The following is a 12,324-nucleotide window of genomic DNA, read 5'->3' on the forward strand; positions in this document are numbered from 1 at the left end:
GTAATGCGCATGCGCAGAAGCAGTGGTGGGGGTATTGCGTGATTTTTGAGTATAAATAGAGGCATCTAAGCCGATTTAGTAATTCTGTTTTGTAACTTCCCAAAGTATTATCTCTAAGAAAAGATGGATCTAACTAAAATCAACGCCATTGGTCGCATGGATGCTTTCCTACCTACGATGCCGCTTTCCGAGCTGACTCCTGGACATAAGTATCCTATAACAAAGATCCAGGTTGTCAACACCAGGTATGGAGTCAAGGTCGTCGCTGAGGTGGATAAAAAGTTCAATACGTTCCTACCTTCAAGATTTGTACCAATGTTCACTGATGACTCGATATGCTTGGACCAAATGCAAGAAGCTATTAGTTCTGGACAATTACGGCTGAAGTATATTGGTGGCCCATACAACCATATTGAATTTAAAATAAAACAAGTGTAAATATTGTATATTGAATATAATAAATGTATGAACTGTTATTAATATTGTATTTAATTAAATACCTTCATTAGTATTACGTTAGATAATAAGGTTTACATTTTAAGGTTATGTTTAATAAAATAGATTTTAAGGTTATGTTTAATACAATAGATTTGAAGGTTATGTTTAGTAATGTTATGAAAAAATAATATTAGTAAACTAGAAATTCAAGAGAAAAATATTATTGCAGAGTTCGGAAAAAAGGTTCTAGAAAAATAGAAATTAGAAGAATAATTTATTTAATATAAACATGCTAAAGTGATGTTAGAATGGTATAAAATATTTATATAATTTTTATTTACTTACTATTATTATATTTCACACTCAAGAACACGCACCATTTATTGGATTATTATGTTCTAAAAACAAAATGGTGGACACGAATGCCCGGGAAATTTAAAAACAAAAAATAGTAGACTGCAATACCTGTAAAATTAAATTTTAATGGCGCCATCTAGCGATCTAACCTAAAACTAACTCGGTTGGTAAAACAGATTCCTACATTATCGATCGAGTCAAAATGTTTTGTCAGATCCCTACCTTGACGACTGCTGATAAAGTAAAAATCTGCATTACCGATCTGGTGTAATTCAATTTAAATTCAAACAGCTTATTGTTTATTCAATAAATTTTAATTGCATTAGTAAACATTACATCAGTTTTAATTGTAGAACTCTAAACTTACTTTTTTTAAGCAAGGTCCGGGAAATTTAAAAATCAAGATAGTAGTTTGCAACGTTTGTAAAATTAAATTTTAGTGGTCCCATCTATAAGGTTGACCTTAAACTATGTAGAAAAATATAGTAGGGAGCAATGCCCGCGAAATTTAAAAAGTCTTATAAATTATATATCAATTGTTACGTGAAAAGTAACTTACCTCTTAACATTTGTTATCCTCGTTTTAAATAAGAAATTCCGAAGAAATCTTATTTGGGAATGAGGAAAAAGAATCAATGAATAAAAGTTAAGAATTAGTTAAAATGAAATTTATTATAAAATAGTATATAATGATTTCTTGAAGTTCTTTATTTGTATGTTGCCGAGAGAAGACCAGTTCCAATAAACACTTTTAACAAATAGGCGTTTATTAGATATAGAAATTGTATCGAAAGAATATGATGAAAAGATTTAGTTAATTACCTTTATTGCTTCTTTGTGAAGCTGAAAACCCGTTCTCCGCTCGTGCGTCCACAGTCAGTTCAGATGCACCGCCTTTCCAATTTTTACTGCTTGGAGGTTTGACAATGGCTCGGTCACACACGAGATGGGTATTACTTAGACTGGGATAATCGTAGGTAACGAGTATAGATTCGCACTGACTACTGGTACAGAGATGATGTCGATTGCTTTGATTTAAATTAGATACTGACTGGATGCTGACTAGATACTGATTTTTGGATCCAAATTTAGGGCCTTATATACCCAGATCACATCCGTGTATCGACGTAATAGGGTTGTAAAAAGATTGCTCATCGATGGGTGTTTGTCAAGTTTGCTTGGTAACAGGTCTGGTCTAAGGTTACTTAGAGGTCACACACGTGGCATGTGACACCTCCCCTCTTAATTCAATCGCACAATTGAAAATTTGCGATTGAAGCTTCGGCAGAAGATTTGTCTAAAATTCTCGATATCGTAATACATAAGGTTAACTTTCTTTTAAATCGTAGAATCGTAGAAAAAGAATTTCAAGAAAACATTATTCTAGTGTTTATTGTGAACAACAAAATATTTTAGTAAATCGTAGTACAATATGTTTGTTTAACATTATTGAGTAAAATCTTTTTAACATTATTTGTTAATTGAAAAAGTTTTGAGTAAGTCATAGAAAAATTTTGCATAAATCGTAGAACATTTTTGAAAAACTGTGTAAATTGAAGAACAATGATCGTAGAAAAAGAAAAATTTTGTTTAAATCATAGAACAATTTTTGAAAACATTTTGTATAAAAAGAAAAATTTTGTTTAAATCGTAGAAAAAAATTTTTTTGTTTTTTTTTTTGAAAAAATTTTGTATAAATCGTAGAAAAAGAAAAATTTAGTTTAAATCGTAGAACAATTTTTGAAAAATTTTTGTTTAAATCATAGGACAATTTTTGAAAAAATATTTTGTGTAAAATAAAGTTGTTTAGTAATTGTTAATTAAAAATAATTTGTTTAATAATATTTGTTAATTTTTTTTAAATTGTTCGAAGAACATTATTTGTTGTACATTATTCTTTTTTTTATTTTAATTATTCAAAGTACATGATTATTTGTTAATATTTTGCAAAAAGTTTTAAAATTATTCGTGGTCTATTATTTGTCATTGAGTTGTACAATAATATAATTGTTCAATGTACATAGTTTATATTAAATGATTGAACATAATTTTTTTTATATTTTATACATTATTTTTATTAGGAAATCGAAATTTTAGAATATTACGAAATTAGGTCGTAGGAAACTAAGTATTGAAATCAAATCGTTAAATATTATCTGTTAATAACTCATAGAGCATAATTGCTTCACAGTGATTGAGTAAGATTTATTTAATATTAATTGTTCATATATCTTTTGTTAAAATATTTATCAAATTGTAGAAAAGATTTAAAAAAATAGAAGGTTTATATATAATTTTTCCTTCTTTTTTTTATTTCATAAAGTCACTATTATAAGATTATTCGTAAAGAATAGTGAGTTTATGATTTTAATTAATTATCCTTTATGTATATATATTTTTTGTTTTGTTATTTATTTAATATGTACTTATTATTTTTGTTTATCTAATGTTAAATTGAGAATAAATTGTTTTCTTCCCAAACTATATCTTGTAGTATTACCCTTAATTCGATGTAACATTGTCTACAAAATAATGATCTTCTTACTACTTTGTATAATACTTCTTTGCATCTAAAGCAATCTAGGCTTATATTTGCACATGCTATTAAATGATCGTCTTGTCTCATCTCTAATTCATTGTCGAATAGCGGATAACAATCTTCGCAATATATTAACCCTTGTTGTTTGATAAATGTGTTTTTGGTTGTGATTTTTCTACAACATATATGTCGTATTAGTTCGTTATATAGTCTGTCTTGAAAAGCTGATCTAATAGGAGCTAATGTTTCGCTTTCATAAAAAGTTTGGTTTTCTGGAACCATTTTTTTTAATCAATGCTTTTCGAAGAATAGTTTTAAAAAAAAATTTTATATATAAGCAAAAGAAATTTATTTTTTTATAACTTTCTTTAAAAGATTTATTGATATTTTTATTGAATTCTGAATAGCGCTATAATTATTTCTGTTAAAAGTGTTATTAAGGTTATATATGTTATTTCTGAAAATTTTTTTATATTGTTTAAATGTTGTATTTGAAATTTTTGGAAATTCTGGTATATAATTAATTATTAAAGATTTTGTTAGATTATTTGGAATGTTAAGAGAATTTAATAAAAGTGGCTTTTCTTCTAATTTATTACTTTGAATATTTAGTTGTCTTTTATATGTTATTTTATATAAGGGATTTATTTTTAAGAATCTTCTTCTTGTAAGATATAAAGAATATAATTTGACATAATAAATGGATTTGTTTTTACTAAAGGAATTTACTAAATCCATGTATTATGTTTTTCTTTATACAATCGTTTTATCAATTTCAAAATTTATTTAATAATTGCATCTCTTGCTACTTGTAGATAAGAACATCAAAAAATTAAAAACATTTATTCTTGTTATTAAATTTTAGTTTTGCAGCATTATTAAAAAAAAAATTTGTAATTATTTTTATTTCTTTCTGTTTTTATTTGTTTAACTATAGAAATTGTAAATTTAAAAAAAAATTTAGTTTGATAAAAATTTTAATCTTTTATTTACAAAATATCCGTGTGAATCTAGAGGAAGGTATTTTTAATACAGAAAATGACTTTGCAAAGAATTTTTTAAAGAATATTGGATCCCATAATCATTTGGAAATATGAATTAGTTTTAGATATGAGTTTGTATTTCATGTGAATCTGAGAAAAGATAAATTTATCGGTAATTATCATTTTCAAAATACATTCCTCCGAGGTGAGGAAAATGGGTGTTGCTAAATAAGGATTGGGAAAAATAGAAAAAATATATGATTAGTACTCCTGTTGAAAATATATGTTCTGCTTCTCAGATCTGAAACGAGAAAAGATTATATTAGATAATTGTTTTATATTTGTTAAGTTAAGAATTAATTTTTGATTTCTTTAATCTATTAATATGAACTATTAATGGTTTTCCCTTAAAGTTAATTTTTACATTACCTTTTCCTAATATTTCTAAAATTTCATAAGGACCTGAGTATTGGTTTGCTAGTTTTTTAATTTTTCCTCCGTTTAATAAAAATACAAAGTCTCCATTTTTTATTTCTAGGGGATTAATTTTTCTATCATGATAAAATTTCGATTTTTCTTTTGCTGAAATTAAATTTTCCCTTGCTTGTGCTCTCATTTCGTGTAATTGTGTAACAAAGGTAGTTAAATATTCATCGTATGTTTGTAATTTTTCGTTTTGAGAAGGAGATTCGCTAGAGGGTTCACGAGCTAATTTTCCAAAGACAAGTTCGTATGGTGTGCATTTTGTTCCTTCGTGTATGCTAGTATTGTAAGAAAACATTGCTAATTCTAACCAATCGTCCCATTCAGAATTTTTCTCAATAAATTGTTTTAAGTATTCTGCTAAAACATGATGCGAACGTTCGAGTGATCCGTTAGATTGAGGGTGAAAAGCTGTTGTACGAAATTGTTTAATTCTAAAACGTTTTGCTAATCTTTTTAATAAATTGCTCAAAAAGTCTCTTCCCTGGTCTGTTAGTACGCCTTTAGGTGAACCGAATATGCAAATGAATTTTTTCACGAATGCGTCTGCTATTGTAGCAGCTTGATGATTAGGTAAAGGGATTGCAAAAGAGTATTTTGTGAAGTTATCTTGAATTGTTAAAATGTACGTGTTGCCAGATTTAGTTGGAGGGTTAAAAGGTCCTACAATATCCATAGAAATTTTTTCAAAAGCAGTTGTAGGTGTGTCTGTGATAATCATTGGATTTTTAGTTTTCACGCGAACTAATTTCTTTAATTGACATTGTAAACATCCGTTTATGTATTTTTGAATATCTAATTTTAAATTTTCCCAATAATATTTTTGACGAATTTTAGCTAAAGTTTTTGTTACTCCCTTATGGCCTCCGATTGCCGATGAATGATTTTCTTCTAATATCTGTTGTCTAATTTCTTTATTAGGGTATTGCGTAATCCCATTACAAATTATAAATTTTGTTTTAGAGTTTGAAAAAATATCTTGAATTAAAATTTTAATATCTTCCCAAGGAATGTGATTAATTTGAGATGTTTTTGCTATACTAATAGTCCGAATGTTTAATTTATCACTAATTGAAAGTAAAGACTTAAAACATGATTTGATTGTATTTAGAGTATCAGTTAAGTTTTCTTTGACATTTTCTTGAATTGGAAGTGCAAAATAATAATATTTTCCCTTTTTAAATTCTTTTACTAAACCCTTTTGTAAATTATTAAATTTGGGTAGAATTGATTTTTTTGTTAAACTCTTAGATCCATTGTCGAGAGGGGTACCGTTAGTACTTACAAAATATAAATAATTGTCTTTTCGCATTGTTAATTGGTCACGACATTCTATCAAAATTTTATTACTCGTAGATTTTTTTTCTTGAACAGGAGGTGCTTGAGTAATTTCTTCTTTTCTTCTTAGATTACGCCCTTTGTCTTTGTTATTTTCTTCACTTTCAATTTCTTGTATTTTATCTTTTTCTTCAAAAATTTCTTCGTTATCCATGGCGTCTTGAAAGATTTCATTTTCTTCTTCATAAAATTCTTCATCGAGGGATTCTTCGAATATGTCGTCATCTTCTTTTGAACTATCATCTTCTGTGGATGAAAAGTAAGTTTCATTGTCTTCATTTGGTTTTTCTTGAATTACGATTTTGTTTTTCTTCTTCCCTTTTGTCTTTTTAAGTCGTTTATTTCTTCTTAATTCATCGAAGTATTCTGGATCAGTTTCTTCTTCAGCTTCTGAGATTGGCTTCTTGTCTTTCCTCGGCCTTCCTCTTCTTTTGGTACCAACCTTGTCTTCTTGTATGGGAAGTTTATTTTTTAATTTTTTAGGACGACCTCTTGACCTCTTGATAATGGGCTGCAATATTTTTTCTACGTTTTCCGTAAGTTTTTCTTGAATTCCCGTTTCTTCTAATTTTCGTTGTGCTCTAGTGAGAATGGTTTTCCATTGTGTGTTTGTAATGTAATCACTAAGTATTGGGTTAAGAAGAGTAGTTAATAAGAGTAATAATGTAGATGTATTATTACTGTCGTGAATATTTTCACTTGATTTTTTATTATCCCCGAATGTTAAAAATGTATCATCGTCGAGCACCTTTTGATTTCTAAATAATTCTTCTTCGTTAGGAATTGGATTTCTTGAAAGAGCGTCTGCATTCACGTTCATTTTACCTGCCTTGTACACTACTTCATAGTTATATTCTGCTAATTTTAATCTCCAACGCGAAACACGTGAACAAGGATCCTTCGAATTTTGAAACCATACTAATGGTTTATGATCAGTTACTAAAGTAAATTTTCTACCGTATAAATATGGTCGAAAATGAGATACGCAAAAAATAATAGCTAATGCTTCCTTCTCGTAAGTGTCATATTTCTTTTCCGTATCGCTTAAGCTTCGAGATGCATATGCAATAGGTTTGTCTTTTCCTATTTTCCCTTGTGAAAGTATTCCTCCAATCGCGTAACCTGATGCGTCTGTTGTAAGCACGAAGGGTTGGGAAAAATCTGGTCTTTGTAAAAGAGGTTCTTCGCATAAATGTTGTTTTAATGTGTCAAAAGCTAATTGTTGTTTGTCTGACCAAATAAAAGGTGTATCCTTTTTTAAAAGTTGGTTTAGTGGATGTGCAATTTTAGAAAAATTTTTAATAAATCTTCTATAATATCCTGCTAATCCTAAAAATTGTTTAATGTTCTTTGTTGTTTTCGGTATAGGAAAATTTTTAACCGCAATAATTTTCCTTGGATCGGGTCGAACACCATTTTTATCGATAATGTGTCCTAAATACCCTACTTCCGGTCGTAAAAATTCGCATTTGTCTGGTTGTAAATGAAGATTTGCGTTTCTAAGTCGTTCAGCTAAATTATTAAATTTTTTTTCATGTTCTTCGAGTGTGTCAGCGTAAATAACAATGTCATCAAGGTAAACAAAAAGTTCTGTTCCAATTAGTCCAGTTAATGTTAAGTCCATAAGTCTTTGGAATGTCGCGGGTGCTGTTTTTAAACCAAATGGCATTCTATCAAATTCATAATGACCATGAGGTGTTGAAAAAGCTGTCTTGTGTGAGTCATTGGGATTCATTCTTATATGATGAAATCCGGTTGCTAGGTCGAAAACAGAAAAGTATTTTGCGGAAGAAATTGAGTCAAGTATATCATTTATATGAGGTAATGGATATGAGTCACCTATAGTTTTTTCGTTTAATTTTCGAAAATCTAATACCATTCGCCATTTTAAATTTCCGCTTGAGTCAGGTTTTTTAGGTGCGATCCATACCGGTGTGTTATAAGGTGATTGAGAAGGTTTAATTATTTTATTTTTTAAAAGTTCATTTACTTGTTTAGTTATTTCGTCTTTGTGAATTTGAGGAAAACGGTATTGTCTTGAAAATATTGGGCAGTCATCTGTAGTTGGTATTGAATGTCTTAAAATATTAGTTGCTTCTAAAGGTTCTCCAGGCATTTGAAATCTGTCAGCGTTATTTTTTATAAGATTTTCTACATGATCGTATTCGTCTTGGTTTAAATGGTCTAAACGAAGAAGACGTTTTATTTCTTCTATTCTGTCTTCAATTGTTATTTTATTAAAAGTACAACAATTTTCTGATATTAAAAAATTATTTAGTAAATTATAAGTCATGTCATTGTTATCAAATTTTTGAGTTTGTGTGATAGATGTATAAGGGTTGATTTCTTCAAACTCTTCTAATTTGATTGTAGGAATTGAAATAGTTACTGAAGTTTCATTAGTGTTTGCAAATTTTAAAAATGTTTTATTGTCGTAATTTTTTACTACTGCGTCTCCGGCATAAATTCCTGAACCTAAATTCAATCTTGGTATGTAACCTTCATTTTTATTAGTTTCGTCAAGAAAAGCTGTAGTTGTTATTATCGTTCGTGCTGGTATTGTTAAAATTTTTGTGGAAACAAAAGGATAAAGATTATTATCTATCTCTAAACATTTTGAAGTGTAATTAATGTTTACGTTATTGTCTCGAAAAAATTCTGTCCCTAAAACACCGTCTTCGTCTACTGGGACTGCATCTGGGATAATATTAAATATTGTTTGATGACCAAAAATATTTAATTTTATTTGCCCTAAAGTGTAAAGAGGTAAATCATTTATTCCGATTAATTTTAAAATATTTTCTGTGTCAATTGGAATTCTAGGATCAATTGCTTTTAATTTTAATAAATTTCTTCCAGCTCCAGTATCTATCATCATTCGAGCTGGAAATTTTAAACCGTCGGCAGAGATAATAATTGAGGGAATTGTATTTGTTTGCGAATTGTTTAAAGTAATTTGTTCTTTTGAAACGGGTGTTTTTAAATTTATTCTACCCTCAGTCCACCCTTGCTGGGGGTTGAATTCAAGTTTCCCGAAAAATGAGGTTGTAGTTCTTGTGATTTTTGAATATGGTGTGATTGAGATTGTGATTGTTGTTTAGAATATTGTTGTTTGTTGTATGATTCTTCTCTTCTAGGAGGTCTAATTTTACATTCATTAATATAATGACCTGATTTTTTACAATAATTGCAAGTTATATCTTTTTTGAAAAATCTCTGATTATTATTATTATTATAGTTTTTATTATTATAATTATTATTATTATTATAATCGTTATTGTTATTGTATCGTGAAGTTTGAAAGTTTCTAGAAAGTTTATTCATAAAATTGTTAGAGTTATTATTTTTATTTCTGTAAAAATTGTTACCATTGTTAAAGGGATTTCTATTTTTTGAGAAATTTTGATTATTAAAATAGGGTTTTGAAAATCTTTGTGTTTGTCTTGGTGGACTGTATGTTTTATTTTGTTGTTTTGAAAAGAAACAGTTTTCTGTTTTATGATTTCGTCTCTTACAAATTGAACAAGGTAAATCAGAATCTTGTAAGGAGTGTATTTTTATAGCTTTATGATCCTCATTAATTTTGCTTTTTCGAAGATCTGAACTAGCACTTAAATTCCTTTCTATATCAATCGCGTCGTTTACTATCTTTCGGAATGTGGGTTTTTCTTTCATACGAATTTCTATTTCGGGTCTTAATCCGCGCACAAAGCAATGCTTCACGTCTTTTTCTAGATTTTCCTTAAAAACATCGTTAACTGCATTGTTATTACCTAACCTGTGAACATCTTCAATTTTATCGGCAATTTCTTTTATTCGCGCAGCATAAGATGTAATATTTTCCTTTTCCCACATATATATATTTCCTAATTCTCCCTGTAATTGGTACACTGTTTTAACTGGCAAATATACGCGTTTTAATTTATTTATTAATTCGCCTACATTTGCTATTTGAGTTCCGTAAATACATTTTCGCGCATCCCCACTTAATTTTGCCCTTAATAATTTTGCTAAATTATTTCGAGCTACTCCTTCTGGAAGCATATGCTCTGCTTTTAAACACCCTTCAATAAAATGTGAGATTGGAATGTTAGTCCCGTCAAACAAAGGAACTATTTCTAAAGCGTCACGTAAAGATACTTGTTGATTTGTTGGTAGAGCCATTTCGTTATTTTCTGTTAAATTTTCACTATCACTGTTCTCGTCGTGACTGTTTTCGTCGTCACTGTCGTGTGTGCTAATTATGGAATTTTCGAGTCTTTGTTTAAAACTATTTCGTAATGTAGAATTTAAAGAACCGTTATTTTCTAAAATTGTATTGTCACTTTCTTCGTCAGTTTTGAAAGAATTGTTATCAAATAATGAATGACAAATTCCTGAATCTAATTCGGATTTGCAAAAAGGGTTTGGATTTTCGTTAGAGTATCTAGGTGTACCAGTAGCTTAAAGTTTAAAATAGGGAATTCCTGGGTTAAGTTTTAAAGTAGGGTTTTCTTTGATTTTTGATCGAGTTGTATGTTTATCTTGTGTAATATTTTCCTTAGAAGTAGACATTAATTTTTAAAAGAAATGATTTAATCATTGGAATTGATTCTCTCTCGGTTTGTGTTTCAATTTTTTATTAAATTTTAGAATTGTTAAAAATAAGATTTAAAAATTGATTTTAAATGTTTCAAATTTTAATAGAAAATTTTAGAATTGTTAAAAACATGTATATTTTTTATATCTCAAAATAAATTTTTGGAAAAAATAAGAATTAGAAAAATTAATATCATTGATTCTTTATGGCTTTCCCGGCCGATGCACCAAGAAAAGAGGGTATGTTACGTGAAAAGTAACTTACCTCTTAACATTTGTTATCCTCGTTTTAAATAAGAAATTCCGAAGAAATCTTATTTGGGAATGAGGAAAAAGAATCAATGAATAAAAGTTAAGAATTAGTTAAAATGAAATTTATTATAAAATAGTATATAATGATTTCTTGAAGTTCTTTATTTGTATGTTGCCGAGAGAAGACCAGTTCCAATAAACACCTTTAACAAATAGGCGTTTATTAGATATAGAAATTGTATCGAAAGAATATGATGAAAAGATTTAGTTAATTACCTTTATTGCTTCTTTGTGAAGCTGAAAACCCGTTCTCCGCTCGTGCGTCCACAGTCAGTTCAGATGCACCGCCTTTCCAATTTTTACTGCTTGGAGGTTTGACAATGGCTCGGTCACACACGAGATGGGTATTACTTAGACTGGGATAATCGTAGGTAACGAGTATAGATTCGCACTGACTACTGGTACAGAGATGATGTCGATTGCTTTGATTTAAATTAGATACTGACTGGATGCTGACTAGATACTGATTTTTGGATCTAAATTTAGGGCCTTATATACCCAGATCACATCCGTGTATCGACGTAATAGGGTTGTAAAAAGATTGCTCATCGATGGGTGTTTGTCAAGTTTGCTTGGTAACAGGTCTGGTCTAAGGTTACTTAGAGGTCACACACGTGGCATGTGACACAATTATAAATCTTTTCACTAATTTTTGTGGTGCCATCTATTAGGTTGACCTTGAACCCTATCGGTAAAACAAAATAGTGGAAAGCAACATCCGCGAAATTTAAAAATTAAAGTGGCGCCATCTATTGGTTTATCCTTGAACTCTGTCGGTAAAGCAAAATGGTGGATAGCAACGCCCGCGAAATTTAAAAATTAAAGTGGCGCCATCTATTAGGTTGAACTTGAACCCAGTCGGTAAAACAGAGCACCCCTTATAACCCACTTGAAATTTTAAAAATAAAATTTTAAATTTCCCGCTAAGGGGTTTGGAATTTGCTAGTGGCGCCATCTATCGTTGATCGTTGAACCCTGTCGTTAAACAGAGCGTCCCTTTTAACCCACTTAAAACTATGAAAATAAAATTTTAAATTACCCGCTAAACGGATTTGAATTTGCTGGTAGCGCCATCTAGCGGCGGCAGCCAGAACTAAAAAAATCGGTCGGTAAAACAGAGAATCCTTTCTAAGCCACTTGAAAGTTTGAAAATAAAATTTTAAATTTCCCGCCAAGCAGGTTTGGAATTAGCAAGTGGCGCCATCTAGCGGTGGCAGCAAGAACTACACTCGGTCGGTAAGGTAGAACACCCCTACCCACCACTGGTAGAGTAGGAATCTGCATTACCGACTGAGC

The 12,324-nt window shown here is 29.5% G+C and overlaps 1 protein-coding gene and 1 long non-coding RNA gene across 2 annotated transcripts; both read right to left on the bottom strand.

Moving 5' to 3' along the window:
- Positions 1 to 1,344: 1,344 nt before the first annotated feature.
- Positions 1,345 to 10,991, bottom strand: LOC122502241. Its single transcript, XM_043612187.1, has 6 exons — positions 10,982 to 10,991; positions 9,654 to 10,580; positions 8,129 to 8,322; positions 6,151 to 7,849; positions 1,618 to 1,890; positions 1,345 to 1,544 (listed from the first exon to the last, which is right to left on the bottom strand). Exons 1-6 carry the CDS (start codon positions 10,989 to 10,991, stop codon positions 1,468 to 1,470), a joined length of 3,180 nt encoding a protein of 1,059 aa, XP_043468122.1. The 3' UTR covers positions 1,345 to 1,467.
- An 84-nt stretch (positions 10,992 to 11,075) lies between these two features.
- LOC122502232 lies at positions 11,076 to 11,670 on the bottom strand. The gene is made up of 2 exons (XR_006301623.1): positions 11,245 to 11,670; positions 11,076 to 11,171 (listed from the first exon to the last, which is right to left on the bottom strand). It is a non-coding gene; the product is annotated as an uncharacterized LOC122502232 (long non-coding RNA).
- Positions 11,671 to 12,324: the final 654 nt, after the last annotated feature.

This window comes from Leptopilina heterotoma, unplaced genomic scaffold (assembly GCF_015476425.1).
Source record: "Leptopilina heterotoma isolate Lh14 unplaced genomic scaffold, ASM1547642v1 Lhet_223, whole genome shotgun sequence".
Classification (NCBI taxonomy): Eukaryota; Metazoa; Arthropoda; class Insecta; order Hymenoptera; family Figitidae; genus Leptopilina; species Leptopilina heterotoma.